Source organism: Palaemon carinicauda, chromosome 37, assembly GCF_036898095.1.
Source record: "Palaemon carinicauda isolate YSFRI2023 chromosome 37, ASM3689809v2, whole genome shotgun sequence".
NCBI classification, from domain to species: Eukaryota; Metazoa; Arthropoda; class Malacostraca; order Decapoda; family Palaemonidae; genus Palaemon; species Palaemon carinicauda.
The window spans coordinates 59,815,168-59,841,685 of NC_090761.1; the positions used below are offsets into that span (position 1 = coordinate 59,815,168).

Genomic DNA, 26,518 nt, shown 5'->3' on the forward strand with positions numbered 1-26,518 from the left:
AAGTTAATAAGTTTTCTAGTTTCGCCAATGTATGAAATGCCTCCTTTTAGACAGCCTGGATTCCAGATATTTTTAGAGTAAATGAAAAATTTACTCAAATTTCCATAATCTTTAGATTATAATACTCGGTAAATAAATATGACAAATTTTGCTACATTGCAAGTGATACAGAGAGCCATTTACGTTTGGGTGATAATTTAACATAATGACAGGGAAAATATTACCACCACTCACTGAATGATCACCAATAAGAGCCATCATCGTAATCATGATTAAATTTTCTAAATATTGAATGCCCAGAAAGCAACATACAAATTAAATCATAAAGTACCTAACAACACCTAATGTTTCATTTTAGAAGAAAATAACTGCAAAAATAAAATGATAAAAATCCTTGCATTGCTGAGAAATAAATAAATGACTCTTCTAATTACTTTTGCATAAACAATTGATTTGAAACGACAGGAAAAACACCAGTGTCTGATTAGACTTTACGCAATCTGAAAATGACACAAGGTTCTTGAGCCTACCGGATATTACCATTAAAAATCAAAATATACTAAAATGCTCTACAGAAGTCTCTCACAACATCTACGAGATTTTACTAAATATATTCCTCTAAGACCCTATTCCTGAATAAAAAAAATTTGAGATCATTTACCTATATACCCTTATTTATCGCTGAATTTGATATCAACCTTTTAGAAAATAAAAACACCAAAACATCTAGGTTATTCACTGGAATAGCTATTTGGTCACTGAAAATGTTGGAAGTACCTAATTTTCAATTGTCCCAATTGAATTTGTTATATATACCAGCAAAATATCACACCAGACTTCTCATCGGCTATCAAACACATAAAAAATGCCACTAACATAGTTGTGTATTTAGTGAAATTTAATTGTTTTTTTTCTTATATAAAAAAATACAATTCCATCATTGGCTAATCATATGACAATAAACTCACATGAAAAAACTATTAAAGATATTTACATAGGCTGGATTTTTCAAGATTCCTAACTAGACCCAACACTATTCGTGATCTATAGCAATAATCCTAGGTGCCATATTCCTGCGGATGCAATTATCCAACATTGCACAATTGAAACGGTGAAATTTTTATACTCTCATGAGTGTGATAATGAAAATGTATCATGCAAGTAAAACTCAATGTATTACTTGGTGTATAGCATATGTTGAAAGGTATTTTCTGGAGTAAGTTCTTCGTTACCTGAAAGTCTCTAGACGCTTCTATTTCTCAACAATATTTAATGACTAAAGCAATAAAGAGAGTCACGGGCTTTACGAAATGTTAAAGCAAAGAATATGAAGGAAACATGAGCTTACTCTCACTACTGAAACTGTAGCTGGAGCTTGAACTGCTGTAATCAGGTCTGGTCGTAATAGTGGTCCTTGTAGTAGTTGTAGGCATAGTTGTAGTGGTTGGAGTTGTTAATGTAGTTGTAGTGGTGGGTGTTGTAATTGTTGATGTTGAAGTAGTAGTTGGAGTTGATGTTGTTGAAGTAGTAGTTGTGGTAGGAGTAGTTGATGTTGATGTAGTTGTGGAAGTTGTTGTTGTGGTGGGAGTTGTTGATGTTGATGTAGTTGTGGAAGTTGTAGTTGTAGTTGGAGTGGTTGATGTAGTCGTAGTGGGAGTGGTTGTTGTAGAAGTTGTGGTTGTGGTGGGGGATGTTGTTGATGTAGTTGTGGTGGGAGTTGTTGTTGTTGAAGATGTAGTTGGTGTTGGAGTAGTGGATGTTGTTGGTGTAGTTGGTGAGGTCCCTGTTGTCAACGTCGTAGTTGTCGTTGGAATTGTTGTTGTAAAAATAGGACTTGAGAAACTGTAGATAGAGCTACTTGAAACACTCTCACCTGGAAATAAAACCAGCAATTTTCATTTCAAATAGCATAATATGTACACGGAAGCTCAAAATAATTCCATTTTACACCACTGTACTAATTTGATGTTCTTTCATACGTAACAATACTAAAGATAAGTCTCAACTTTCCTACATGCTGGTAACCTATCTTTTCTATGTGAGCAAGCATTTCTTTGGTAGCAAATATCCTCATCTTTTTCTTCTAAAATCTGTTATTGATGCACTAACATACTCAGTAGTTTTTCTGCCTTCTTTTATTTCCTCAGCATATGAAGAATAGAATTCCTAATATATTTTATGCTTTTATTAACTGAACTATGGTATATCCATACAGTTTAGAGTTTGATCATTAACTTATACTTTGAAATATACACCCATTATAATCCTTTTCAAATACTCTCCAACTCATATCCTACAAAAGAAGAGATTTGCTATATTGGTCATTATAATAAGAAAAAATATTAAATTAAACCAACAAGGTGCATAACAAAACTTCTACATATTTTGATAATGGTGACCCATTGAATTAAATTCTGATATACAACCAAATATTAATAGCTGAGCTCGGGGAATATAAAATATTTTAATCTTTGAAAGTGGTCTTAGTCCAAGTTCATATAGAGGTGAATATTAGAGTCTTAGGTCGAACACATTTGTCGTTCTTTAAAGTTATAAGTTATATGATTCTTTGTTAGAAGAAGAAAGATAAGAGAGATGGCCACTACAAAAAATAATTGTATTATAATCAATTTTCCATCGGTAACTAACGCTATAACACCTGAATTCTAAAGAAAAATACAATTAACTAGTTTTTTTAATAAGCCTGATTATATATAGCTTCATACTTAGAAAAATTGAAAGGTCAATTACAAAAACTCAATATATAACAATGAAAAAACTACGTTAAACGAAGAAACAAAAAAAAGATAGGGGCAGTATGAGAATCAATTTAGAAGGAGTAAATATCACAGCAAAAAATTAACTTATTGTCACATGTACCAAAATGTATAGACAAAGGAAGAGATAGGAAGTTAATAAAGATTTCTAGTTTTACCAATGTATGAAAAGCCTCCTTTTAAACAGCCTGGATTCCAGTTATTTTCAGAGTAAATGAAAACTTTTAAACTTCTACTCTAATTTCCATATTCTTTAGATTATACTACTCGGTTAATAAAGATGACTTAAATTTTGCTAGATTGAAAGTGATACAGAGAATCAATTATGTTTGGGTGATAATCCAACATAATGACAGGGGAAATGATAACACAACTAACTTGATGATAACCACTAAGAGCTATCATTGTAATCATAATCAAATTTAATAAATCTTGAATGCCCAAAAAGCAACGCACCAATTAAATCATCAAGTTCCTAATAACACCTAATGTTTCATTTTCAAAGAAAATAACTGCATAAATAAAATGATAAAAATCCTTGCATTGCTGAGAAATAAATAAAAGACTCTTCTAATTACTATTGTAAAAACGATTGATTAGAAACAATAGGAAAAATACGAGTGTCTGATTAGACCTTCCAAATTCTGCAAATGAAACAACGTTCTTGAGCCTCCCAGATATTACCATTAAAAATTTAAATATACTAAAGTGCTCTACAGAAGTCTCTCACAACAACTACAACATTCTACTAAATATATTCTTTTAATACCAACTAGTGAAAGTAGAAATCCTCTTCCTGAATAAAAAATTTTTAAGATCATTTACCTATATATCCATAAATCGCCAAATTTGATATCAACCTTTTAGAACATAAAAAATAACAAAACATATAGGTTATTTGCTAGAATAACGATTTGGTCACTGAAAATGTCGAAGTAGCTAATTTTAAATTGTCCCTATTAAATTTGTTATATATACCAGCAAAACATCACACCAGACTTTTCATCAGCTATCAAACACATAAAAAATGCCACTAACATAGTTGTGTATTTAGTAAAATTTTATTGTTTTTTTTTTTTATTAAAAAAAAACTCCAATTTCATCATTAGGTCAGCATATGAAAACAAACTAAAGTGAGAAAAACTAATAAAAATCTTTACATAGGCTGGATTTTTCAAGAGTCTTAAATAGACCCTAGACTGTTCGTCATCTATAGCAATAATACTTGGTGCCCTATACATGCAGTTACAATTATCCAACATTGCACAATTGATATGGTGAAATTTTTATACTCTCATGAGAGTGGCTATGAAAATGTCTCATGCAAGTAAAACTTAATGAGTTACTTGGTGCATAGCATATGTTGAAAGTTATTTTCTGGAGTAAATTCATTTTTACCTGAAAGTCTCTTGATGCTTTTATTTCTTAACAATATTTAATGACTAAAGCAATAAAGAGACTCACGGACTTTACGAAATGTTAAAGCAAAGAATAGAAAGGAAACATGAGCTTACTCTCACTACTGAAACTGTAGCTGGAGCTTGAACTGCTGTAATCAGGTCTGGTCATAATAGTGGTCCTTGTTGTAGTTGTAGGCATAATTGTAGTGGTTGGAGTTGTTAATGTAGTTGTAGTGGTGGGTGTTGTAATTGTTGATGTTGAAGTAGTGATTGGAGTTGATGTTGTTGAAGTAGTAGTTGTGGTAGGAGTAGTTGATGTTGATGTAGTTGTGGAAGTTGTTGTTGTGGTGGGAGTAGTTGATGTTGATGTAGTTGTGGATGTTGTGATTGATGATGTTGATGTAGTTGTAGTGGGAGTAGTTGTTGTGGAAGTTGTAGTTGTAGTTGGAGTGGTTGATGTTGTTGATGTAGTCGTAGTGGGAGTGGTTGTTGTAGAAGTTGTGATTGTAGTGGGGGATGTTGTTGATGTAGTTGTGGTGGGAGTTGTTGTTGAAGATGTAGTTGGTGTTGGAGTAGTGGATGTTGAGGATGTAGTTGGTGAGGTCCCTGTTGTCAACGTCGTAGTTGTTGTTGGAATTGTTGTTGTAGAAATAGGACTTGAGAAACTGTAGACAGAGCTACTTGAAACACTCTCACCTGGAAATAAAACCAGTAATGTTTCTTTCAAATAGCATAATATGTACACAGAAGCTCAAAATTATTCCATTTTACACCACTGTACTAATTTAATGTTCTTTCATACGTAACAATAGTAAAGATAAGTCTCAACTTTCCTACATGCTGGCAACCTATCTTTTCTATGTGAGCAAGCATTTCTTTGGTAACAAATATCCAGATCTTTTTCTTCTAAAATCTGTTATTGATGCACTAACACACTCAGTCGTTATTCCGTCTTCTTTTATTTCCTCAGCATATGAAGAATAGAATTCCTAATATATTTTATGCTTTCGAAGTTTGTGCTATTATTAACTGAACAATGGTATATCCATACAGTTTAGAGTTTGATCATTAACTTATAGTTAGAAATATACACCAATTATAATCCTTTTAAAATACTCTCCAACTCATATCCTACAAAAGAAGAGATTTGCTATATTGGTCCTTATAATAGGAAAAAATATTAAATTAAACCAACAAGGTGCATAACAAAACTGCTAAATATTCTGATAATGGTGACCTGTTGAATAAAATTCTGATATACAACCAAATATTAATAGCTGGGCTCAGGGAATATAAAATATTTTAATCTTTGAAAATGCTCTTAGTCCAAGTTCATATATAGGTAAATATTAGAGTCTTTAGTCGAACACATTTGTCGTTCTTTAATGTTATAAGAGAGATGGCCACTACAAAAAATAATTGCACTATAATCAATCTTCATCGGTAACTAACGTTATAACACTTCAATTCTGAAGAAAAATACAATTAACTAGTTTTTTTAATAAGCCTGATTATATATGGCTTCCTACTTAGAAAAATTGAAAGGTTAATTGCAAAAACTCAATATATAGCAATGGGAAAACACCGTTATAACGAAGAAACGAAAAAAAGATAGGGGCAGTATGAGAATCAATTTAGAAGGAGTAAATATCACAGCAAATATTAACTTATTGTCACTTATGTACCAAAATGTATAGATAAAGGAAGAGATAGGAAGTTAATAAAGGTTTCTAGTTTTACCAATGTATGAAAAGCCTCCTCTTAAACAGCCAGGATTTCATTTATTTTCAGAGTAAATTAGAAATTTTACTCAAATTTCCATAATCTTTAAATTATACTACTTGGTTAATAAAGATGACTTAAATTTTGCTAGATTGAAAGTGGTACGGAGAATCAATTATGTTTGGGTGATAATCCAACATAATGACAGGGGAAATGATAACACAACTAACCTAATGAAAACCACAAAGAGCTATCATTGTAATCATAATTAAATTTAATAAATCTTCAATGACCAAAAAGCAACGCACCAATTAAATCTTCAAGTACCTACTGACACCTAATGTTTCATTTTCAAAGAAAATAACTGCATAAATAAAATGATAAAAATCCTTGCATTGCTGGGAAATAAATAAAAGACTCTTCTAATTACTATTGTATAAACGATTGATTTGAAACGACAAGAAAAATACTAGTGTCTGATTAGACCTTCCAAAATCTGCAAATAAAACAACGTTTTATATACCAGCAAAATATCACACATGAATTCTCATCAGCTATCAAACACACAAAAAAAGGCCACTAACATAGTTATGTATTTGTTAAAAGTGATAAAAACTAATCAAAATCTTTACATAGGCTGGATTTTTCAAGATTCCTAACTACACCCTAAACTGTTAGTGATCTATAGCAATAATACTTGATGCCCTATACATGCAGACGCAATTATCCAATATTGCACAATTGATACGGTGAAATTCTTATTCTCTCATGAGTGTGGTTATGAAAATGTATTATACAAGTAAAACTCAATGTATTACTTGGTGTGTAGCATATATTAAATGTTATTTTCTGTAATTAAACTCTTTACCTGAAAGTCTCTTCATATCAACATTATTTAATGAATAAAACAATAAAGAAACTCACTGGCTCTACGAAATGTGAAAGCAAAGAATAGAAAGGAAACATGAGCTTACTCTCACTACTGAAACTGTAGCTGGAGCTTGAACTGCTGTAATCAGGTATGGTCGTAATAGTGGTCCTTGTTGTAGTTGTAGGCATAGTTGTTGTGGTTGGAGTTGTTAATGTAGTTGTAGTGGTTGGAGTTGATAATGTAGTTGTAGTGGTGGGTGTTGTAATTGTTGATGTTGAAGTGGTGGTTGGAGTTGATGTTGTTGAAGTAGTAGTTGTGGTAGGAGTAGTTGATGTTGATGTAGTTGTGGAAGTTGTTGTTGTGGTGGGAGTTGTTGATGTTGATGTAGTTGTGGAAGTTGTAGTTGTAATTGGAGTGGTTGATGTAGTCGTAGTGGGAGTGGTTGTTGTAGTCGTAGTGGGAGTGGTTGTTGTAGAAGTTGTTGTTGTAGTGGGGGATGTTGTTGATGTAGTTGTGGTGGGAGTTGTTGTTGTTGAAGATGTAGTTGGTGTTGGAGTAGTGGATGTTGTTGATGTAGTTGGTGAGGTCCCTGTTGTCAACGTCGTAGTTGTCGTTGGAATTGTTGTTGTAGAAATAGGACTTGAGAAACTGTAGACAGAGCTACTTGAAACACTCTCACCTGGAAATAAAACCAGCAATTTTTCTTTCAAATAGCATAATATGTACACAGAAGCTCAAAATAATTCCATTTTACACCAGTGTACTAATTTAATGTTCTTTCATAAGTCTCAACTGTCCTATATGCTTGTAACCTATCTTTTCTCTGAGAACAAGCATTTCTTTGCTAACAAATATCCTGATCTTTTTCTCCTGAAATCTGTTATTGATGCATTATGATAGTCAGTAGTTTTTCCGCCTTCTTTTATTTCTCTAACTTATGAAGAATAGAATTCGTAATATATTTTATGCTTTTCCAGTTTGTGCTTTTATTAAATGAACTATGGTATATTCATACAGTTTAGAGTTTGATCAATAACTTATATTTTTAAATATACACCCATTATAATCCTTTTCAAATACTCTACAACTTATATCCTACAAAAGAAGAGATTTGCTATATTGGTCATTATAATAAGAGAAAATAATAAATAAAACCAGCAAGTTGCATAACAAAACTGCTAAATATTTTGATAATGGTGACCTGTTGAATTAAATTCTCATATATAACCAAATATTAATAGCTGATGTCATGGAATATATAATCTCTTTAATTAATGAAAGTGTTTTTAGTCCAAGTTCACATATAGGTCAATATTAGAGTCTTTAGTCGAACATATTTGTCGTTCTTTAATGTCATAAGTCATATGATTCTTTGTTAGAAAAAGAAAAATAAGAGAGATGGCCACTATAAAAAGAATTGTACTATAATGAATTTTCCATTGGCAACTAACACTATAACACTTGAATTCTAAAGAAAATTTAATTAACTAGCTTTCTTAATAAGCCTGGTTATATATGGCTTCCTAATTAGAAAAAAACTGAAAGGTTAATTACAAAAACTCTATATATAGCAATGAAAAAATAGTTAAAACGAAAAAATGAAAAAAAAAATAGGAGCAGTATGAAAATCACTTTAGAAGGAGTAAATATCAAAATTAAAATGAACCTATTGTCACTTACGTACCCATATGTATTTTTTTCTGGAATAAAAGCTAATTCTTTCAAAGAAAAAAATTTGGCCACTGAAAATGTCAAAGTACCAAATATTTACCTATTATTATAAAGATGATTTTATATAACAGTAGAATATCACACACGGATTCTCATTAGCTACCAAGAACACACCCAAAAAAAAAAAAAAAAAAAAAAAAAAAAACACTTACAAAGTATTGTACTTGGTTGAATTGTAATATTTTTATAAAAAAAAACACCTGAAATTCACAGTTTGACAAATTCGTAGATAATTTGTATTTTTCCTAACTATACAAACCTTAGATATTTAATAGCGAAGGTTTGTACTCCAGTTACAGAACAAACAATTTTATCATTGGCTAAGAATATGACAACGTACGTGAGTAAGAAAATCAAATAGATATCTTTACATAGGCTGAATTTTTCATGGTTCCTAACTCGACCCTAGGCTGTTTGTGATCTATATCAATAATCATTCCTGCCCTATACATTTCGACACAATCATCCAACATTGCATAATTGCTACTGTGAATTTCTTATACTCTGATGAGTGTGGTTATGAAAATGTATTATACAAGTAAAACTCAATGTATTACTTGGTGTATAGCATATGTTATATGTTATTTTCTGTAAGTAAACTCTTTACCTGAAAGTCTCTTCATATCGACAATATTTAATGAATAAAACAATAAACAAACTCACAGGCTTTACGAAATGTGAAAGCAAAGAATAGAAAGGAAACATGAGCTTACTCTCACTACTGAAACTGTAGCTGGAGCTTGAACTGCTGTAATCAGGTATGGTCGTAATAGTGGTCCTTGTTGTAGTTGTAGGCATAGTTGTTGTGGTTGGAGTTGTTAATGTAGTTGTAGTGGTGGGTGTTGTAATTGTTGATGTTGAAGTAGTGGTTGGAGTTGATGTTGTTGAAGTAGTAGTTGTGGTAGGAGTAGTTGATGTTGATGTAGTTGTGGAAGTTGTTGTTGTGGTGGGAGTAGTTGATGTTGTTGAAGTAGTAGTTGTGGTAGGAGTAGTTGATGTTGATGTAGTTGTGGAAGTTGTTGTTGTGGTGGGAGTAGTTGATGTTGATGTAGTTGGGGAAGTTGTAGTTGTACTTGGAGTGGTTGATGTAGTCGTAGTGGGAGTGGTTGTTGTAGAAGTTGTGGTTGTAGTGGGGGATGTTGTTGATGTAGTTGTGGTGGGAGTTGTTGTTGTTGAAGATGTAGTTGGTGCTGGAGTAGTGGATGTTGTTGATGTAGTTGGTGAGGTCCCTGTTGTCAACGTCGTAGTTGTCGTTGGAATTGTTGTTGTAGAAATAGGACTTGAGAAACTGTAGACAGAGCTACTTGAAACACTCTCACCTGGAAATAAAACCAGCATTTTTTCTTTCAAATAGCATAATATGTACACAGAAGCTCAAAATAATGAAGTAATTCCATTTTACACCAGTATACTAATTTAATGTTCTTTTATACCTAACAATACTAAAGATAAGTCTCAACTGTCCTACATGTTGGTAACTATCTTTTCTCTATGAGCAAGCATTTCTTTGCTAATGAATATCATTATCTTTCTCTTCTAAGATCTGTTATTGATGCACTAACACACTCAGTAGTTATTCCGTCTTCTTTTATTTCCTCAGCTCATGAAGAATATAATTCCTAATATATTCTATGCTTTTCCAGTGTGTGCTATTATTAACTGAACTATGGTATATTCATACAGTTTAAAGTTTGATCATTAACTTATACTTTGAAATATACACCCATTATAATCCTTTTCCAATTATCTCCAACTCATATCCTACAAAAGAAGAGATTTGCTATATTGGTCATAATAATAAGAGAAAATATTAAATTAAACTAACAAATTGCATAAAAAAACTGCTGAATATTCTGATAATGGTGACCTGTTGAATTAAATTCTGATATACAACCAAATATTAATAACTGGGCTCGGGAAATGTATACTTTTGTTAATCTTTGAAGGTGTTTTTAGTCCATGTTCATATATAGGTCAATGTTAGTCTTTAGTCGACCTCATTTGTCATTCTTTAATGTTATAAGTCTTATGATTCTCTGTTAAAAGAAAAGAGATAGGAGAGATGGCCACTCTAAAAAAATAAATGTACTCTAATCAATTTTCCATCGGTAACTAATGTTATAACACTTATATTCTAAAGAAAAAATACAATTAATTAGTTATCTTAATAAGCCGGGTTACATATTTCTTCCTACTTAGAAGAATTGAAAGGTTGATTACAAAACTTAATATATAGCAATGAAAAACAGCATTATAACGAAGAAACGAGAAAACAAATAGGAGTAAAATGAAAATGAAATCAGAAGGAGTAAATATCACACAAAAATTAACTTATTGTCACTTATATACCCATATATATAGACAAAATAAGAGAAAGGAAGTTAATAAGTTTTCTGGTTTTACCAATGTATGAAAAGCCTCCTCATAAACAGCCTGGATTCCAGTTATTTTCAGAGTAAATGAAAAATTTTACTCAAATTTCCATTATCTTTCGATTATACTACTCGAATAATAAAGATGACTTAAATTTTGCTAGATTGTAAGTGATATAGAGAATCAATCACGTTTGGCTGATAATTCAACATAATGACAGGGAAAATAATATCGCCACTCATTTAATGATCACTAATAAGAGCCATCATTGTAAACATGATTTAATTCATTAAATCTTGAATGCCAAAAAAAAGCAACGCACCAATTAAATCATCAACTACAAAAATAAAATGATAAAAATCCTTGCAATGCTGAGAAATAAATAAATTACGCTTCTAATTACTTTTGTATAAACAATTGATTTGAAACGACAGGCAAAATATCAGTGTCTGATTAGACTTCACACAATCTGCAAATAAAACAACATTCCTGAGCCTACCAGATATTACCATTAAAAATCGGAATATACTAAAGTGCTCTACAGAAGTCGCTCACAACATGTTCAAGATTCTACTAAATATATTCTTTCAAAACCAACTCGTGAAAGGAGAAATCCTTTTCCTCTATATTTAAAAAAAAATTGTGATCATTTACCTATATACCCATTTTATCAACTTTTTAATAAATAAAAATACCAAAACATCTAGGTTATTCACTGGAATAACTATTTGGTCACTGAAAATGTCGAAGTACCTAATTATCAATTGTCCCTATTAAATTTGTTATATATACCAGCAAAAAGTCACACCAGATTTGTCATCAGCTATCAAACTCACAAAAAACGCCACTAATATAGTTGTGTATATGGTAAAATTTATTTTTTTTTATTGAAAAACTACAATTTCATCATTGGCTAAGCATAAGACAGCAAACAGTGAGAAAAACTGTTAAAAATCTCAATATAGGCTGAATTTTTCAAGATTCCTAGCTACACCCTAGACTGTTCGTGATCAATAGGAATAATCCTAGGTGCCATATACGTACGGACACAATTATCCAACATTGCACAATTAATACGGTGAAATTCTTATACTCTCATGAGTATGGTTAAAAAAATGTATTATGCAAGTAAACTTCAATGTATTACTTGGTGTATAGCATATGTTGAAAGGTATTTTCTGGAGTAAGTTCTTCGTTACCTGAAAGTCTCTAGACGCTTCTATTTCTCGACAATATTTAATGACTAAAGCAATAAAGAGAATCACAGGCTTTACGGAATGTTAAAGCAAAGAATAGAAAGGAAACATGAGCTTACTCTCACTACTGAAACTGTAGCTGGAGCTTGAACTGCTGTAATCAGGTCTGGTCGTAATAGTGGTCCTTGTTGTAGTTGTAGGCATAGTTGTAGTGGTTGGAGTTGTTAATGTAGTTGTAGTGGTGGGAGTTGTAATTGTTGATGTTGAAGTGGTGGTTGGAGTTGATGTTGTTGAAGTAGTAGTTGTGGTTGGAGTAGTTGATGTTGATGTAGTTGTGGAAGTTGTTGTGGTGGGAGTAGTTGATGTTGATGTAGTTGTGGATGTTGTGGTTGATGATGTTGATGTAGTTGTAGTAGGAGTAGTTGTTGTGGAAGTTATGGTTGTAGTTGGAGTGGTTGGTGTTGTTGATGTAGTCGTAGTGGGAGTGGTTGTTGTAGAAGTTGTGGTTGTAGTGGGGGATGTTGTTGATGTAGTTGTGGTGGAAGTTGTTGTTGTTGAAGATGTAGTTGGTGTTGGAGTAGTGGATGCTGTTGATGTAGTTGGTGAGGTCCCTGTTGTCAACGTCGTAGTTGTCGTTGGAATTGTTGTTGTAGAAATAGGACTTAAGAAACTGTAGACAGAGCTACTTGAAACACTCTCACCTGGAAATAAAACCAGCAATTTTTTCTTTCAAATAGCATAATATGTACACAGAAGCTCAAAATAATGGAGTAATTCCATTTTACACCAGTGTAATAATTTAATGCTGTTCCATACATAGTAATACTGAAGATAAGACTTAACTCTCCTCCCTGTAAATCTGTCTTTTCTCTCTGAGTAAACATTTTTTTGCTAACAAATATACTGATCTTTTTCTTCTAAAATCTGTTATTGATGCACTAACATACTCAGAAGTTTTTCCACCTTGTTTTATTTCCTTAGCTTATGAAGAATAGAATTCCTAATATATTTTATGTTTTTCCAATATGTGCTATCATTACCTGAACAATGGTATATCCATACAGTTTAAAGTTTGATCATTAACTTATGCTTTGAAATATACACCCATTATAATCCTTTTCAAATACTCTCCAACTCATATCCTACAAAAGAAGAGATTTGCTATATTGGTCATTATAATAAGAGAAAATGATAAATTAAACCAACAAGGTGCATAACAAAACTGCTAAATATTCTGATAATGGTGACCCATTGAATTAAATTCTGATATACAACCAAATATTAATAGATGAGCTCATTGAATATATAATCTTTTTAATTTTTGAAAGTGTTTTTAGTCCAAGTTCACATATAGGTCAATATAAGAGACTTTAGTCGAACACATTTGTCGTTCTTTAATGTTATAAGTCATATGATTCTTTGTTAGAAGAAGAAAGATAAAAGAGATGGCCACTATATAAAATAATTGTACTATAATGAATTTTCCATTGGTAACTAACACTATAACACTTGAATTCTAAAGAAAAATTTAATTAACTAGCTTTCTTAATAAGCCTGGTTATATATGGCTTCCTAATTAGAATAAAAATTGAAAGGTTAATTACAAAAACTCAATGTATAGCAATGAAAAAACAGTGCTATAACGAAGAAACGAAAAAAAGATAGGGGCAGTATGATAATCAATTTAAAAGGAGTAAATATCACAGAAAATATTAACTTATTGTCACTTATGTACCAAAATGTGTAGACAAAGGAAGAGATAGGAAGTTAATAAAGGTTTCTAGTTTTGCCAATGTATGAAAAGCCTCCTCTTAAACAGCCAGGATTTCAGTTATTTTCAGAGTAAATTAAAAATCTTACTCAAATTTCCATAATCTTTAGATTATACTACTTGGTTAATAAAGATGACTTAAATTTTGCTAGATTGAAAGTGATACGGAGAATCAATTATGTTTGGGTGATAATTCAACATAATGACAGGGGAAATGATAACACAACTAACTTAATGAAAACCACTAAGAGCTCTCATTGTAATCATAATTAAATTTAACAAATCTTCAATGCTCAAAAAGCAACGCACCAATTAAATCATCAAGTACCTACTGACACCTAGTTTCATTTTCAAAGAAAATAACTGCAAAAATGAAATGATAAAAATCCTTGCATTGCTGAGAAATAAATAAAAGACTCTTCTAATTACTATTGTATAAATGATTGATTTGAAACGGCAAGAAAAATACCAGTGTCTGATTAGACTTTCCAAAATCTGCAAATAAAACGTTATATATACCAGCAAAATATCACACATGAATTCTCATCAGCTATCAAACACACAAAAAATGCCACTAACATAGTTGTGTATTTGTTAAAAGTGAGAAAAACTAATATAAATCTTTACATAGGCTGGATTTTTCAAGATTCCTAACTACACCCTAGACTGTTAGTGATCTGTAGCAATAATACTTGATGCCCTATACATGCGGACGCAATTATCCAATATTGCACAATTGATACGGTGAAATTCTTATACTCTGATGAGTGTGGTTATGAAAATGTATTTTACAAGTAAAATTCAATGTATTACTTGGTGTATAGCATATATTATATGTTATTTTCTGTAAGTAAACTCTTTACCTGAAAGTCTCTTCATATCAACATTATTTAATGAATAAAACAATAAAAAAACTCACTGGCTTTACGAAATGTGAAAGCAAAGAATAGAAAGGAAACATGAGCTTACTCTCACTACTGAAACTGTAGCTGGAGCTTGAACTGCTGTAATCAGGTATGGTCGTAATAGTGGTCCTTGTTGTAGTTGTAGGCATAGTTGTAGTGGTTGGAGTTGTTAATGTAGTTGTAGTGGTTGGAGTTGATAATGTAGTTGTAGTGGTGGGTGTTGTAATTGTTGATGTTGAAGTGGTGGTTGGAGTTGATGTTGTTGAAGTAGTAGTTGTGGTAGGAGTAGTTGATGTTGATGTAGTTGTGGAAGTTGTTGTTGTGGTGGGAGTAGTTGATGTTGATGTAGTTGTGGATGTTGTAGTTGTAGTTGGAGTGGTTGATGTAGTCGTAGTGGGAGTGGTTGTTGTAGTCGTAGTAGAAGTTGTTGTTGTAGTGGGGGATGTTGTTGATGTAGTTGTGGTGGGAGTTGTTGTTGTTGAAGATGTAGTTGGTGTTGGAGTAGTGGATGTTGTTGATGTAGTTGGTGAGGTCCCTGTTGTCAACGTCGTAGTTGTCGTTGGAATTGTTGTTGTAGAAATAGGACTTGAGAAACTGTAGACAGAGCTACTTGAAACACTCTCACCTGGAAATAAAACCAGCAATTTTTCTTTCAAATAGCATAATATGTACACGGAAGCTCAAAATAATTCCGTTTTACACCAGTGTACTAATTTAATGTTCTTTCATAAGTCTCAACTGTCCTACATGCTGGTAACCTATCTTTTCTCTGAGAACAAGCATTTCTTTGCTAACAAATATCCTGATCTTTTTCTCCTGAAATCTGTTATTGATTACTATCATAGTCAGTAGTTTTTCCGCCTTCTTTTATTTCTCTAGCTCATGAAGAATAGAATTCGTAATATATTTTATACTTTTCCCGTTTTTGCTATTATTAAATGAACTATAGTATATTCATACAGTTTAGAGTTTGATCAATAACTTATATTTTGAAATATAAAACCATTATAATCTTTTTCAAATACTCTCCAACTAATATCCTACAAAAGAAGAGATTTGCTATATTTGTCATTATAATAAATATTTTGATAATGGTGACCTGTTGAATTAAATTCTCACATATAACCAAATATTAATAGCTGATATCATGGAATATATAATCTCTTTAATTAATGAAGGTGTTTTTAGTCCAAGTTCACATATAGGTCAATATTAGTCTTTAGTCGAACATATTTGTCGTTCTTCAATGTCATAAGTCATATGATTCTTTGTTAGAAAAAGAAAAATAAGAGAGATGGCCACTATAAAAAAAAATTGTACTATAATGAATTTTCCATTGGCAACTAACACTATAACACTTGAATTCTAAAGAAAATTTAATTAACTAGCTTTCTTAATAAGCCTGGTTATATATGGCTTCCTAATTAGAAAAAACTGAAAGGTTAATTACAAAAACTCAATATATAGCAATGAAAAAGTAGTTAAAACGAAAAAACGAAAAAAAAAATTAGGAGCAGTATGAAAATCAATTTAGAAGGAGTAAATATCAAAATTAAAATGAACCTATTGTCACTTACGTACCCATATGTATAGACAAAAGAAGAGATAGGAGGTAAATAAAGTTTTCTAGTTTTGCCAATGTATGAAAAACCCCCTCTTAAACAGCCTGGATTCCAGATATTTTCAGAGTAAATGAAAAATTTACTCAAATTTCCATAATCTTTGGATTATACTACTCAGTTAATAAAGATGACTTAAATTTTACTAGATTGTAAGTGATACAGAGATCCAATTACATTTGGGTAATAATTCAACATAATGACAGGAAAATAATACCACCGCCCACATAATGATCACCACTAAGAGCCATCATTGTAATCATAAATAATATATAGAATCTTGAATACCAAAAATCCCACCCACCAATTAAATCATCAAGTCATTAATGACACCTGAGGTTTTATTTTCAAAGAAAATAGTTGCATAAAATAAAATGATGAAATTCTTGTATTGCTGAGAAAATAATAAATTCCTCGTCCAATTACTTTAGTATAAACAATTGATTTGAACCCACAGTCATAATACCAGTGTCTGTTTAGACCTTCCAATATCTGCAAATGAAACAACGTTCTTGAGCCTACAAGATAATACCATAGAAAATAAAAATATACTAAAGTGCTGTACATAAGTGTCTCACAGCATCTACAATTTTTTACTAAATATCTTCCTTTACGGCCAGCAAGCAAGAAGAGAAATCACCTTTCTGACTAAAAAAATGTAATATTATTCGACTATATATACATTTGTTGCTGATATAGACATCAACCTTTACAGAAAATAAAAATAACAAAAAATCTAGGTTTTTTTCTGGAATAAAAGCTAATTCTTTCAAAGAAAAACATTTGGCCACTGAAAATGTCAAAGTGCCTAATATTTACCTATTATTATAAAGATGATCTTATATAACAGTAGAATATCACACACGGATTCTCATTAGCTACCAAGAACAAAAAAAAAAAAAAAAAAAAAAAAAAAAAAAAAAAAAAAAAAAAAAACTAACAAAGTATTGTACTTGGTTGAATTGGAATATTTTTTTATAAAAAAAAAAAAAAAACACCTGAAATTCACAGCTGTAATATGAAAAATTCGTAGATAATTTGTATTTTTCCTAACTATACAAACCTTAGCTATTTAATAGCTAAGGTTTGTACTCCAGTTACAGAACAAACAATTTTATCATTGGCTAAAAATATGAAAACATACGTGACTAAGAAAATCAAATAAATATCTTTACATAGGCTGAATTTTTCATGATTCCTAACTCGACCCTAGGCTGTTTGTGATCTATATCAATAATCATTCCTGTCCTATACATCTTGACACAATCATCCAACATTGCATAATTGCTACTGTGAATTTCTCATACTCTGATGAGTGTGGTTATGAAAATGTATTATACAAGTAAAACTCAATGTATTACTTGGTGTATAGCATATGTTATATGTTATTTTCTGTAAGTAAACTCTTTACCTGAAAGTCTCTTCATATCAACATTATTTAATGAATAAAACAATAAAGAAACTCACTGGCTCTACGAAATGTGAAAGCAAAGAATAGAAAGGAAACATGAGCTTACTCTCACTACTGAAACTGTAGCTGGAGCTTGAACTGCTGTAATCAGGTATGGTCGTAATAGTGGTCCTTGTTGTAGTTGTAGGCATAGTTGTTGTGGTTGGAGTTGTTAATGTAGTTGTAGTGGTGGGTGTTGTAATTGTTGATGTTGAAGTGGTGGTTGGAGTTGATGTTGTTGAAGTAGTAGTTGTGGTAGGAGTAGTTGATGTTGATGTAGTTGTGGAAGTTGTTGTTGTGGTGGGAGTAGTTGATGTTGATGTAGTTGGGGAAGTTGTAGTTGTAGTTGGAGTGGTTGATGTAGTCGTAGTGGGAGTGGTTGTTGTAGAAGTTGTGGTTGTAGTGGGGGATGTTGTTGATGTAGTTGTGGTGGGAGTTGTTGTTGTTGAAGATGTAGTTGGTGTTGGAGTAGTGGATGTTGTTGATGTAGTTGGTGAGGTCCCTGTTGTCAACGTCGTAGTTGTCGTTGGAATTGTTGTTGTAGAAATAGGACTTGAGAAACTGTAGACAGAGCTACTTGAAACACTCTCACCTGGAAATAAAACCAGCAATTTTTGTTTCAAATAGCATAATATGTACACAGAAGCTCAAAATAATGGAGTAATTCCATTTTACACCAGTGTACTAATTTAATGTTCTTTTATACCTAACAATACTAAAGATAAGTCTCAACTGTCCTACATGTTGGTAACTATCTTTTCTCTGTGAGCAAGCATTTCTTTGCTAATGAATATCATTATCTTTCTCTTCTAAGATCTGTTATTGATGCACTAACACACTCAGTAGTTATTCCGTCTTCTTTTATTTCCTCAGCTCTTGAAGAATATAATTCCTAATATATTCTATGCTTTTCCAGTGTGTGCTATTATTAACTGAACTATGGTATATTCATACAGTTTAAAGTTTGATCATTAACTTATACTTTGAAATATACACCCATTATAATCCTTTTCCAATACTCTCCAACTCATATCCTACAAAAGAAGAGATTTGCTACAGTATATTGGTCATAATAATAAGAGAAAATATTAAATTAAACCAACAAATTGCATAACAAAACTGCTAAATATTTTGATAATGGTGACCTGTTGAATTAAATTCTGATATACAACCAAATATTAATAACTGGGCTCGGGAAATGTATACTTTTGTTAATCTTTGAAGGTGTTTTTAGTCCATGTTCATATATAGGTCAATGTTAGTCTTTAGTCGACCTCATTTGTCATTCTTTAATGTTATAAGTCATATGATTCTCTGTTAAAAGAAGAGTGATAGGAGAGATGGCCACTCTAAAAAAATAAATGTACTCTAATCAATTTTCCATCGGTAACTAATGTTATAACACTTATATTCTAAAGACAAAATACAATTAATTAATTATCTTAATAAGCCGGGCTATATTTTTCTTCCTACTTAGAAGAATTGAAAGGTTGATTACAAAACTTAATATATAGCAATGAAAAACAGCATTTTAATGAAAAAACGAAAAAACAAATAGGAGTAGAATGAAAATCAATTCAGAAGGAGTAAATATCACACAAAAATTAACTTATTGTCACTTATATACCCATATATATAGACAAAATAAGAGAAAGGAAGTTAATAAGTTTTCTGGTTTTGCCAATGTATGAAAAGCCTCCTCTTAACACAATGACTGGGAAAATAATATCGCCACTCATCTAATGATCACCAATAAGAGCCATCATTGTAAACATGATTTAATTCATTAAATCTTGAATGCCAAAAAAAAAGCAACGCACTAATTAAATCATCAACTAAAAAAATTAAATTATAAAAATCCTTGCATTGCTGAGAAATAGATAAATTACGCTTCTAATTACTTTTGTATAAACAATTGATTTGAAACGACAGGCAAAATATCAGTGTCTGATTAGACTTTACACAATCTGCAAATAAAACAACATTCCTGAGCCTACCAGATATTACCATTAAAAATCGGAATATACTAAAGTGCTCTACAGAAGTCTCTCACGACATCTTCAAAATTCTACTAAATATATTCTTTTAAAACCAACTCGTGAAAGGAGAAATTATTTTCCTATATATAAAGAAAAAATTGAGATCATTTACCTATATACCCATTTTATCAACTTTTTGATAAATAAAAATACCAAAACATCTAGGCTATTTGCTGGAATAACTATTTGGTCTCTGAAAATGTCGATGGACCTAATTTTCAATTGTCCCTATTAAATTTGTTATATATGCCAACAAAAAATCACACCAGACTTATCATCAGCTATCAAACTCACAAAAAACGCCACTAACATAGTTGTGTATATGGTAAAATTGAATTTTTTTTATTGAAAAACTACAATTTCATCATTGGCTAAGCATATGACAGCAAACAGAGTGAGAAAAACTAATCAAAATCTTTACATAGGCTGGATTTTTCAAGATTCCTAACTACACCCTAGACTGTTCGTGATCTATAGCAATAATCCTAGGTGCCATATACGTACGGACAAAATTATCCAACATTGCACAATTGATACGGTGAAATGCTTATACTCTCATGAGTGTGGTTAAGAAAATGTATTATGCAGGTAAAACTCAATGTATTACTTGGTGTATAGCATATGTTGAAAGTTATTTTCTGGAGTAAATTCTTTGTTACCTGAAAGTCTCTTGATGCTTTTATTTCTCGACAATACTTAATGACTAAAGCAGTAAAGAGAATCACGGGCTTTACAAAATATGAAAGCAAAGAATAGAAAGGAAACATGAGCTTACTCTCACTACTGAAACTGTAGCTGGAGCTTGAACTGCTGTAATCAGGTCTGGTCGTAATAGTGGTCCTTGTTGTAGTTGTAGGCATAGTTGTAGTGGTTGGAGTTGTTAATGTAGTTGTAGTGGTGGGAGTTGTAATTGTTGATGTTGAAGTGGTGGTTGGAGTTGATGTTGTTGAAGTAGTAGTTGTGGTTGGAGTAGTTGATGTTGATGTAGTTGTGGAAGTTGTTGTTGTGGTGGGAGTAGTTGATGTTGATGTAGTTGTGGATGTTGTGGTTGATGATGTTGATGTAGTTGTAGTGGGAGTAGTTGTTGTGGAAGTTATAGTTGTAGTTGGAGTGGTTGGTGTTGTTGATGTAGTCGTAGTGGGAGTGGTTGTTGTAGAAGTTGTGGTTGTAGTGGGGGATGTTGTTGATGTAGTTGTGGTGGGAGTTGTTGTTGTTGAAGATGTAGTTGGTGTTGGAGTAGTGGATGTTGTTGATGTAGTTGATGAGGTCCCTGTTGTCAACGTCGTAGTTGTCGTTGGAATTGTTGTTGTATAAATACGACTTGAGAAACTGTAGACAGAGCTACTTGAAACACTCTCACCTGGAAATAAATCCAGCAATTTTTATTTCAAATAGCATAATTTGTTCATAGAAGCTCAAAATAATTCCAAATTACACCAGTGTACTAGTTTAATGTTATTTCATATGTAACAAGACTAAAGATAATTTTCAACTGTCCTTCATGTTGGTAACTATCTTTTCTCTGTGAGCAAGCATTTCTTTGCTAATAAATATCATTATCTTTCTCTTCTAAGATCTGTTATTGATACACTAACACACTCATTATTTTTTCCGCCTTCTTTTATTTCCTCAGCTTATGAAGAATAGAATTCCTAATATATTCTATGCTTTTCCAGTGTGTGCTATTATTAACTGAACTATGGTATATTCATACAGTTTAAAGTTTGATCATTAACTTATACTTTTAAATATACACCCATTATAAGCCTTTTGAAATACTCTCCAACTCATATCCTAAATAAGAAGAGATTTTCTATATTGGTCATAATAATAAGAGAAAATATTAAATTAAATTGCATAACAAAACTGCTGAATATTCTGATAATGGTGACCTGTTCAATTAAATTCTGATATACAACCAAATATTAATAACTGGGCTTGGGAAATGTATACTTTTGTTAATCTTTGATAGTTTTTTAGTCCATGTTCATATATTGGTCAATGTTAGTCTTTAGTCGACCTTATTTGTCGTTCTTTAATGTTATAAGTCGTATGATTCTCTGTTAAAAGAGGAGAGATAGGAGAGATGGCCACTATAAAAAAAATAATTGCACTATAATCTATTTTCCTTCGGTAACTAATGTTATAACACATATTCAAAAGAAAGAATACAATTAACTAGTTATCTTAATAAGCCTGATTATATATTTCTTCCTTCTTAGAAGAATTGAAAGGTTGATTACAAAACTTAATATATAGTAATGAAAAACAGCATGATAACGAAGAAACGAGAAAACAAATAGGAGTAGTATGAAAATCAATTCAGAAGGAGTAAATATCACAATAAAAATTAACTTATTGTCACTTATATACCCATATATATAGACAAAAGAAGAGATAGGAAGTTAATAAGTTTTCTGATTTTGCCAATGTATGAAAAGCCTCCTCTTAAACTGCCTAGATTCCAGATATTTTCAGAGTAAATGAAAACTTTTACTCAAATTTCCATAATCTTTAGATTATAGGCTACTACTTGGCAAATAAAGATGATTTAAATTTTGCTACATTGCAAGTGATACAGAGAGCCAATTACGTTTGGGTGATAATTCAACATAATGGCAGGGAAAATAATACCACAACTCACTTAATAATCACAGTTAAGAGCCATCATTGTAATCATGATTAAATTCATTAAATCTAGAATGCCCATAAAACAACGCACCAATTAAATCATCAAGTTCCCAACTATATATAATGTTTCCTTTTCAAAAAGAAAAATAACTACAAAAATAAAATGATAAAAATCCTTTCATTGCTGAGAAATAAATAAAAGACTCTCCTAACTATTTTTGTATAAACAACTGATTTGAAACGACAGACAAAATACCAGTGTCTGAAAATGAAGCAAGGTTCTTGAGCCTACCGGATATTACCATTAAAAATCGAAATATACTAAAGTGCTCTACAGAAGTTTCTCACATCAACTACAAGATTCTACTAAATATATTCTTTTAAGACCAAATAGTGAAAGTAGAAATCCTCTTCTGGAATAAAAAATGTTTAAGATCATTTGCCTATATATCCATATTTATCGCCAAATTTGATATCAACCTTTTAGAAAATAAAAATAACAAAACATCTACGCTATTTGCTGGAATAACTATTTAGTCAATAAAAATGTCGAAGTACCTAATTTTCAATTGTCCCTATCAAATTTGTTATATATACCAATAAAAAATCATACCAGACTTTTCATCAGCTATCAAACTCAGAAAAATGCCATTAACATAGTTGTGTATATGGTAAAATTGAATTTTTTTTATTGAAAAACTGCAATTTAATCATTGGCTAAGCATATGACAGCAAACAGAGTGAGGAAAACTAATCAAAATCTTTACATAGGCTGGATTTTTCAAGATTCCTAACTACACCCTAGGTGCCCCATACGTACGGACACAATTATCCAACATTGCACAATTGATACGGTGAAATCCTTATACTCTCATGAGTGTGGCTAAGAAAATGTATTATGCAATTAAAACTCAATGTATTACTTGGTGTATAGCATATGTTGGAAGTTATTTTTTGGAGTAAATTCTTTGTTACCTGAAAGTCTCTTGATGCTTTTATTTCTCGACAATATTTAATGACTAAAGCAATAAAGAGGCTCACGGGCTTTACGAAATGTTAAAGCAAAGAATAGAAAGGAAACTTGAGCTTACTCTCACTACTGAAACTGTAGCTGGAGCTGGAACTGCTGTATTCAGGTGTGGTCGTAATAGTAGTCCGTGTTGTAGTTGTAGGCATAGCTGTTGTGGTTGGAGTTGTTAATGTAGTTGTAGTGGTGGGGGTTGCAATTGTTGATGTTGAAGTAGTGGTTGGAGTTGATGTTGTTGAAGTAGTAGTTGTGGTAGGAGTAGTTGATGTTGATGTAGTTGTGGATGTTATGGTTGATGATGTTGATGTAGTTGTAGTGGGAGTAGTTGTTGTGGAAGTTGTAGTCGTAGTTGGAGTGGTTGATGTTGTTGATGTAGTCGTAGTGGGAGTGGTTGTTGTAGAAGTTGTGGTTGTAGTTGGGGAGGTTGTTGATGTACTTGTGGTGGGAGTTGTTGTTGTTGAAGATGTAGTTGGTGTTGGAGTAGTGGATGTTGTTGATGTAGTTGGTGAGGTCCCTGTTGTCAACGTTGTAGTTGTCGTTGGAATTGTTGTTGTAGAAATAGGACTTGAGAAACTGTAGATAGAGCTACTTGAAACACTCTCACCTGGAAATAAAACCAGCAATTTTTCTTTTAAATAGCACAATATGTCCACAGAAGATAAAAATATTTCCATTTTACACCAGTGTACTAATTTAATGTTATTTCATACGTAACAATACTAAAGATAAGTCTCGACTGTCCTAGGTGTTAGTAACTATATTTTCTCTGTGAGCAAGCATTTCTTCGCTAACAAATATCATTATCTTTCTCTTCTAAAATCTGTTATTGATGCACTAACACACTCGGTAGTTTTTCCGCCTTCTTTTATTTCCTTAGCTTATGAAGAATAGAATTCCTTATGTATTTTATGCTTTTCCAGTGTGTGCTATTATTAACTGAACTATAGTATATTCATACAGTTTAACCACGTTACTAATATTTGGTTGTATATCAGAATTTATTTCAACGGGTCACCATTATCAGAATATTTAGCAGTTTTGTTATGCACCTTGTTGGTTTAATTCAATATTTTCTCTTATCATAATGACCAATATAGCAAATCTCTTCTTTTGTAGGATATGAGTTGGAGATTATTTTAAATGGATTATAACGGGTGTATATTTCAAAGTATAAGTTAATGATCAATCTATAACTGGGCTCATGGAATATATGATTATTTTACTCTTTGAAAGTGTTTTTAGTACAAGTTCATATATAGGTCAATATTAGAGTTTTAGTCGAACACATTTGTCGTTTTTTAATGTTATAAGTCATATGATTCTTTGTTAGAAGAAGAAAGATAAGAGAGATTGACACTATAAAAATAATTGTACTATAATATATTTTCCATTGTTAACTAACGTTATACAACTTAAATTCTTAAGGAAAAATACAATTAGGTAGTTTTCCTAATAAGCCTGATTATGAATTGCTTTCTTTGAAACTAGCAAGTAAGACTAGCTATCACCTTCCTGACTAAAAATTATGCAAGATCATTTAACTATATACACATATTTATTGCTCAGATAGAAATCAACCTTTTAGAATATAAAAATAACAAAAAATCTAGATTATTTGCTGGTATAAAGGCTAACTCTTTCAAGGAAATAAATGTTGACCACTGAAAATTTTAAAGTGACTAATATTCAATTATTCTTATTAACATGGCTAAATATACCTGCAAAATATCACACCTGAATTCTCATTAGCTACCAAGAACACACAAAAAGCCACTAACAATGTTGTAGTCGGTTGATTTACAATTGATGTATTAAAAAAAGATACTACCTTAGATTCACAACTGCAATACAATTATACCATTGGCTAAGAATATGTTAATGTACGTAAGTGAGAAAATCTAATACATGTCTTTACATAGTTTGGGTTTTTCATGATTCCTAACTAGACCCTGGACTGTTCGTGATCTATAGCAATAATCATTCCTGCCCTATACATGTTGACAGAATCATCCAACATGCACAATTGCTACTGTGAATTTCTTATACTCTGAAGATTGTTGTTATGAAAATGTATCATGCAAGTAAAACTCAATGTATTACTTGGTGTATAGCATATGTTAAAAGTTATTTTCTGGAGTAAATTCTCTGTTACCTGAAGGTCTCTAGATACTTTTATTTCTAAACAATTTTCAATGACTAAAGCAATAAAGAGAATCACGGGTTTTACGAAATGTGAAAGCAAAGAATAGAAAGGAAACATGAGCTTACTCTCACTACTGAAACTGTAGCTGGAGCTTGAACTGCTGTAATCAGGTATGGTCGTAATAGTAGTCCTTGTCGTAGTTGTAGGCATAGTTGTAGTGGTTGGAGTTGTTAATGTAGTTGTAGTGGTGGGTGTTGTAATTGTTGATGTTGAAGTAGTGGTTGGAGTTGATGTTGTTGAAGTAGTAGTTGTAGTAGGAGTAGTCGATGTTGATGTAGTTGTGGAAGTTGTTGTTGTGGTGGGAGTAGATGTTGATGTAGTTGTGGATGTTGTGGTTGATGATGTTGATGTAGTTGTAGTGGGAGTAGTTGTTGTGGAAGTTGTTGTAGTTGGAGTGGTTGATGTTGTTGATGTAGTCGTAGTGGGAGTGGTTGTTGTAGAAGTTGTGGTTGTAGTGGGGGATGTTGTTGATGTAGTTGTGGCGGGAGTTGTTGTTGTTGTTGAAGATGTAGTTGGTGTTGGAGTAGTGGATGTTGTTGATGTAGTTGATGAGGTCCCTGTTGTCAACGTCGTAGTTGTCGTTAGAATTGTTGTAAAAATAGGACTTGAGAGACTGTAGACAGAGCTACTTGAAACACTCTCACCTGGAAATAAAACCAGTAATTTTCTCTCAAATAGCATAATATGTACACAGAAGCTCAAAATAGTTTCATTTTATACCAGTGTACTAACTTAATGCTATTCCATACATAATACAACTGAAGATAAGACGTAACTCTCTTACATGTAAATCTATCTTTTCT

The 26,518-nt window shown here is 31.7% G+C and overlaps 1 protein-coding gene across 1 annotated transcript in view; it reads right to left on the reverse strand.

Annotated features, from left to right (window-relative positions):
• Positions 1-26,518, reverse strand: part of LOC137629818 (mucin-3B-like) — a 164,553-nt gene that overhangs the window by 21,550 nt on the left and 116,485 nt on the right. Inside the window, exons 72-81 of the mRNA XM_068361467.1 lie at positions 25,781-26,359; positions 23,577-24,116; positions 20,630-21,214; positions 17,883-18,407; positions 14,811-15,371; positions 12,190-12,771; positions 9,215-9,820; positions 6,874-7,449; positions 4,292-4,873; positions 1,349-1,873 (exon numbers count right to left, since the gene is read on the reverse strand). Coding sequence (XP_068217568.1) covers positions 1,349-1,873; positions 4,292-4,873; positions 6,874-7,449; positions 9,215-9,820; positions 12,190-12,771; positions 14,811-15,371; positions 17,883-18,407; positions 20,630-21,214; positions 23,577-24,116; positions 25,781-26,359 — 5,661 coding nt within the window. The remainder of the gene's footprint in view (positions 1-1,348; positions 1,874-4,291; positions 4,874-6,873; positions 7,450-9,214; positions 9,821-12,189; positions 12,772-14,810; positions 15,372-17,882; positions 18,408-20,629; positions 21,215-23,576; positions 24,117-25,780; positions 26,360-26,518) is intronic.